This window comes from Macrosteles quadrilineatus, unplaced genomic scaffold (genome assembly GCF_028750875.1).
Source record: "Macrosteles quadrilineatus isolate MER2022 unplaced genomic scaffold, UCM_ALF_1.0 Scaffold_4__1_contigs__length_99947679, whole genome shotgun sequence".
Lineage (NCBI taxonomy): Eukaryota > Metazoa > Arthropoda > Insecta > Hemiptera > Cicadellidae > Macrosteles > Macrosteles quadrilineatus.
Window position 1 is genome coordinate 5,135,216 of NW_026542597.1, and position 6,980 is coordinate 5,142,195.

Below are 6,980 nucleotides of genomic sequence, written 5' to 3' on the forward strand. Positions count from 1 at the left end.
GGGCGTGTGCTTAGAATAATGAGCGACTTCCTGAATTTAACGATTTTGCGACGGAATCAGAATAAAAAAAAAGACTTTCTTTGAGATTTGACCACGAGTTTTAAATGCATCGCTACCAACTGTATTCGTCTAGTAACGAGTGAATTTTATTCGGGAATAAATATTTAACTAGTTTTATAAAAACGCATATAAAATAATAAATGTTGTGCTTCTGTTTATTTGCATAATTTCATTATCACTCATTAATAAAAATATTCTTCTAACAATCATCAAAGCTGTTTTTTAGTACTTTTCTTATATTTGACATTGTTGTAGCTTCTTCTTTCAAATTTCAATTTATGTTTAGTGCTATAATAGATATTAAATAAATAACAACCGAAGGTTCCCATTAATTAGTGATAAGGTGAAACGTTCTTCTAGGACAGCTGTCAAAATTTGTTCTAGTTCTTTTATTGTTACATTCTAAGATATGTGTATGTTATGATGTCTCTCACTTAGCATAATAACTTATCCTAATGAGTACCATAGAACGTGTAAAAAGGCAGTTTGTTTTACATATTTTGTGGAGATTATTAAATAGACCTATGTAAAATAGACAGTTAAATCAACGCATTAGCATAAACAATAAAAACAATATACGTAGGTCGGTTACATTGAGACGCATGATAAGGGTCTAGATAGCTCCGTTTCCAGTCCATTACTATCGCTCACTGGAGCACTATCGGTTAATAAACGCCACCGGGCGATAACTATTGATATATGGTGGCAATTACCCATTGTTTGCGCGATCGTCAGCGATGCTGTTCTATCGAAAAGCGGTAAAAACGCGACCATGTTTCCGGTCTGGCTCGTATTATTACCGTTTTCGGCCGTGGTGGAAGGGGCGACCAACTGTTTCTACTCGTCAGCACTCCTGTCGTACACGTTCTCCCACAGGGCCAGGGTCATCCCTAACTTCGAGCCCTTCATCATCACTCCCGAGGAGGACCTACTGGACATCCTCCTAGATCCTCTCAATATCACCGTTAATCGCTTCTTCTCCGCAGATGAAGTCGGTACCCATGTGGATATGCCGGGACGGTTTCACGTGGACGGATACCGCGTGGGTGAAATACCGTTTTGTGATTTCTTCTTGGTTCCTGGTGAGTACAGTTTTAAGCAATCTACGATATTTTTAGAGTTTAGCTGTACTTAATATTTTTAAATTTTTTATTAAAATCGATCTTTTTACATTACTTCTTGGTGATTCAATGACTTAAGTACTAAATAAAAAAGACGTTACCGTAATATTTACACAGTTTAATTTTGGATCGAAATTATTGACTTCATAATCTTATTTGATATTTAATATCCAAACAAAATACAGCTATTTTAATGAAGGTGATACTTTCGTTTAAAATAATTTTTTACCAAATATATCCCTGTAATTAACACTGAAAATAAGATAATTAATGACACTCTAAAAAAAAACGTTTGTTCATTTTAGGCAAGTACCTACTAGTAAAGAATAGCTTTCAATAAAATACAATCGGGGACAATATATCAATAACACACTGAATAAATTATTCTAATGTAAATATAAATATAGAATATCAAAATTGAGGTCCGGAGGTAACATTGTTTGATAACACTGCATACAGTTTGATTCTATAACAGATTTTATGAGTGATTTTTTGTTCCAATACCAAAGCGATGTTTGAACAAGAACTACTTAAAAACTACCGTTTCGTTTTAAAACAATGTTGTTTAACCGAACAAATTAGTTTTCAGGGATTTATTTTTATAAAACTAGTACAAAGGTTTATTCAAAATTTTACTGTGAAAAATTAAAATTCACGTACAGTAAAAATATACACTATGCTATCTTAAAAAGTTTTCACGTATTTATGCATTCAAGAATATTGTATGTATAGGCCTAACTATCGTTAAATAAAATTTCATTCAGCCAGTAACAGTATATGGCATAGATTACACTAATGAATCAACATATTAAATTAAATCACAAATAACGGAATACAGATTATTTTATAAAACAGCTACATACTTTTATTTTAATAAAAGTTTAATCATATACATTTAATATCTTTATTCTGGAAAAACTAGTAAAATGAATTAGAATTATACATACAGTATTTTTATTTAAGAATTATATGCCATTCTATTACATAGACTACTTATTTATTTTATTTTTGGTAGGCAGTAAAAGACCATTATGACCCATATTAATTTATTTTTAGGAATCAAGGTAGATGTAAAGGCCAAGGCAGCACGTAATCGTGACTATGAGGTTACCGTTGAGGACTTGGAGGAGTGGGTGTGTGAGAACGGGCCACTGCCTCCTAGGTTTATAGCATTGTTTGACTTCGGCTGGAGTGACCGCTACGACGACGCAAGGCGATACTTCGGGGACGACAGCCTTCTAGATCTCCTACTGCCTCTGCAGTACAGCTGGCCAGGGCTCTCGTTGGGTAAGGTACAAATCGCAGGATCCTGTATTTTTTACAATTATTCAATAAGCTTATAAAGTTTTTCAGACTCAATAAAGGAGGTTTTTACTTTCGTGTTAGGATTGGTCGTTCGAAAAATTCTAGATAGATTCGTTTCTATATAATATTAATTTGAATCATAATTAATTAGATTAAAAAGATAAAAATTAAACCCTATTGTAAGATGAAATGTACTTGTATTACACAAAACGTCCAATTCTACTCCTCTGTTTCCTGTCAAAAGGGGTTGTTAAGGATGCTGTTTGACCTTGTCATGACAGTTATTTTCCTAATATTCTTAACACATCCTGGTAGTAGTAGGTATTAAGAGAGAATTGTAACAAAGTAAAACAGAAATGATTCACTCAATATCAAGAAAGTAAGGGATAGCAGTAATTTTAATAGTACGGTTTTGAGGGTTTAAGGGTACCGTACTCAGATATCCTTTAGCGTTTCAAATTGGATTAACTACTTTTTTTATTTCTTATAGAAACACCCTTTTAAGACCCTGTTGAACAATAACTACTTTTATATACAGAGGCCGCAGAGTTCTTGGTCCAGTGCAGCTCACAGTGTGTAGCTGTTGGTGTAGACTCCCCTGGTGTTGATACTGGGTTCAACACTAGCCCAGCCGAGGCGATACCTCCCTTGGAGCCAGTATCAAGGTAAGGAGATATCGGAGATATCAAGGTATAAGGTATAGGAGGTAAAATATTCGGCTGCACTTTACTTTAGGTCCTACACTCATTCGAATGAAAATACCGATCGATATATCGATTAATCGATTGTTTCATTCGATATATCGTTGGGTTAGTTAGGTAAGGTTAATCTAACCTAACTAACCAAACGATATATCGAATGAAACAATCGAATAATCGATATTTTCATTCGAATGAGTGTAGAACCTAAAGTAAAGTGCAGCCAAATATTCTGCTGTTTGTTCGCTACTCTAAAAGCTGTAAATACACATGCAACTACTAAATTGCATAAAGCCTTCTATCAGCTGGGTGGACACACTAGTTTTAGAAAAATGATACCTAGGCTAGATCCTAATATTGTAAAAGATGTCTTGAAACTAAGTTTTAGATTTATGATTGACTTTATTTAAGTCTATATTATGTTTGGTCCCTAGTAAGTTATCACTATAACTACAATTTAATAATTCATTACAATATTACAGTAATTGTAGTAGGCTCACTTAGCGGTCGATTTATTCCATACATTTCCGTAAATTTCTATAACGTTCTATAAATTTTTGGTTAAAACCAAAAATGTATACTCACGTACGTGTAAACATAGCTCATACAACTGTATGCATTCTCAGAATTTGTTTCTGTAGGTCTCAATACACTTTTGATAAGCTTAATAGTAATTAAGAAATCAGATAGTAATACAGATGGATTCACAACGTATTTAAATTTACATCACGTAAATTATATACAAATAAGGATATATAAAAAGTAATTTCATTGCCACGTCAATGTTTATAAATAGTATTTTTTTGAAACTGGATAGTATTATTTCAACATTCTTTGTGCATTACAAACGTGTTTAGTTTTCCCTGAAAAAGGGATCTGTTTTTCTAAAATTTGCGGTTGCCAGAAGTGTATATATGAAAAAAGACTGTTAGGATTCCTCTCGTTCCTCTATCCAGCCCTAATGATGATTGGATTGCTTTTATGTGAGTACAGGACGAGCATAGTTATTCAACTATTTGAAAAATGGGGTTTTATACTATGTAATAACATAACCATATTATCCATGTATTTTAAATGTACATTCATTGGGCTTTAGGATTGGAAATTAGTTTTTGTTGTGTCCTTTTATTAGGCATTTTTATTTTGGTGTTAAGAAAAAGTATTAGTTTACAGATTAAAAATACCCCCGCCGCAGCAAACCTGCAGACTAAGCGAATTTCCATTTGACTGATTGGATTTACACTGAAATGTCTACTTAAAAATATAACATTTATTCTCTATTTAAATAGAATTAGTTTAACTAGTACTTAGGTTTGCTGCATCAGGGAGGGTAAAACTGTTTTTTTTTGTAAAACGTTAATAGTTAGTAAGAAATAAAAACATTTTCCAAATTTGATCAAAATATGTTCATAAACAAGCAAACTACAACAATTTACTTATTCTCCTTAAGAATAACATGGGAATTTTAAATTTACAATTTTTTGGAATTTTCTCCGTAACCATTAGGCGCATAATAACGCTTCAATATACTAAATTATTTGTTTTTTTAAGCTCTACAAAATGGTTTGGAAAGAAATTGCTAAATTTTATGTTTTTTGGGTCAAAAATGGGAAAAACATATTTTTACCCCATAAAACCCCCCGTAAACCCCCGTTCCCATGGTCCGATCATGCTGGATCGCGAACTCGTTCGAATAAACGTAGGTTTACACGTTTGTACCAAATTTCATCAAAATTGGATCATTTTTGCTCGAGTTATCGTGCTAACGGACACATATATATATGAATTTGAACGGATGGTGTTTTTGGCCTCTAGGGACCTCAAAATGAAAAAAAAAATCGGTCCCGCGTCCAGGTCTTACCATGAGTACTACGGTAATAGCTTATTACCTATATGGGAAATTCGCTAAAAGGTAGGTGCTTAGCTGTGTTACATTTTACACGGTGGTTAGTTTAACCTAAAACTTGCATTTTGTAGATGCTTATTCAATTAAAATAGATCGCACTTTGTTAAATTACAATAGCCTAGCGGATCTATTCATTTGTTTTCCCTATAATAAGAAACCCGTGCCTACTTCACTAAGTTAGCTTCAAAGTCTTGGTCGTAGTACGTAATAAAATAAATAACCCAATGGGTAAAATAATAAAATGACATCGTGTCACACAACCGACCAAACGCTACCGGCAAAACCAATACACAATTGTGTGAATCAGTGCTACATTTTAACACTTGACATTATCCAGGTATCTTACCCGTTACGGGGTGTATCTTCTGGAGAACCTCCAGCTGAGAGGGGTCAGTTTGCCAAACCGTGGGTTCTTCGTGACAGTTGGAGTGATCAACCTCCAGGTCAACACGGCAGCTCCGGCCTATGTTGTAGCTGAGTACTGTGAGAATCCTTACCCAGAGTTGATCTGCGCAGCACCCTGCATACTGGACGTTCTGTACGGAGTGCCCTACTACTAAGTAGAAGAAGACCGGTATTGTATAGATATTTTGAGAAGATATTTGTTAAAGATCTTAACTTCATGTTACAAATAACCATTTTAAATTAAAGACATTTTCATTTGAACCGCATATGACACTAATCGGTCGAAATAAGTGTAAGGGCTAGAAGAAAACAATTTGTAAAGGAAAATTTTAGTTTGGTCAACAATGTTGTGGATTCTTGAAATTTAACATTTAAATGCATATCAAACTTACATAACATAAATAACACTAGTCACTTGTCTAATCCGTTTAAAAATGAATTCAAAATATTTTAAAACTGTGTAAGTTCCAAATAAAACGCAAGTATTGAACTTTTAACATTGGATAAAAATATGCCAGACTAATAATTCTGTTATATGTTATAGGTTGTTACAGAATATTCAATTTGTTTTCTCAGGAGTAAGCTATTAGTTGTATAAAATATAAAACTACCAAACCCATATCAGCGTATTTATTGAAAATACCTATTTAACATGATTTTTCAACTCTTATTGTGAATAAAACGTAATAAAAGAAGTGCCTTATCCATAGTAAAACGAAAAAGGATATTCAACAAATAACCTTTTGATAATGTGAATGTTTTTCGAATAAATACAAGCCAAAATAACGAATACAGCTTTAACAATGTCACCTGCGGGAAAGCTGTATTTCAAGCAATGTAAATCATTCACTTTAACACCTGAACCCTGATGATATATGTTTGTCTGGGAGTTATGTAGTTGAAACACATAAATACATAAGTGTTGCATATATATAACTTGTATTGTTACACACAGAGTCTACAAGCGTTTGACATATACGTTTATTTAAATGCATATATTTAGCTGCAGCAGGAAATTATTGTTTGTATGCCATAACTCTAACTATGTTTGATTAATAAATTAGATATTATAATTTGACAGGATCATAAATCTATTCTTGATATCTTTTATTCTATATCATATTTTTTTGTGTCTATAAAAGGGGTTTTCTCTTTTGCAAGAAAAATACGCTCACTGCAGTCATTTTTATCTAACGTAGGCTTTTGTTTGATAAGCATAATTAAATAACAGCAAAAAGAACAATAACTATACCCGGGTCCGAAGTTGATACGTTAGCAGTAATAACGCACACCTTCAAATCTAAAGGTAGCTGGTTCTATTCTCAAACAGTATAGCTTCTGGATGCCTTTTGACATTAAGCTATAAATTTATGATTTCATTTGACAAAATCAGGTATTAAAAACAGGGTTCGGACTGTTCCTATTATAAAGAACGTATACTATTCCCATGGTTTGGAAATACAAAGAAGTTATATTATATAATTA

At 33.0% G+C, this 6,980-nt stretch overlaps 1 protein-coding gene across 1 annotated transcript; it reads left to right on the plus strand.

The window, feature by feature from the left end:
* Positions 1-787: 787 nt before the first annotated feature.
* LOC128993479 (uncharacterized) lies at positions 788-5,750 on the plus strand. Its single transcript, XM_054417398.1, has 4 exons — positions 788-1,142; positions 2,238-2,468; positions 3,025-3,151; positions 5,428-5,750. The coding sequence occupies exons 1-4, from the start codon at positions 833-835 to the stop codon at positions 5,648-5,650; spliced, it is 891 nt and encodes a 296-aa protein (XP_054273373.1). The 5' UTR covers positions 788-832; the 3' UTR covers positions 5,651-5,750.
* The last annotated feature ends 1,230 nt before the right edge of the window (positions 5,751-6,980 follow it).

Coding starts and splice junctions, on each gene's coding strand:
- LOC128993479 (XM_054417398.1), top strand. CDS start 833: ATGTTTCCGGTCTGGCTCGTATTATTACCGTTTTCGGCCGTGGTGGAA. Junction 1,143..2,237: donor TGATTTCTTCTTGGTTCCTG/GTGAGTACAGTT, acceptor ATTTATTTTTAG/GAATCAAGGTAGATGTAAAG. Junction 2,469..3,024: donor CTGGCCAGGGCTCTCGTTGG/GTAAGGTACAAA, acceptor TTTTATATACAG/AGGCCGCAGAGTTCTTGGTC.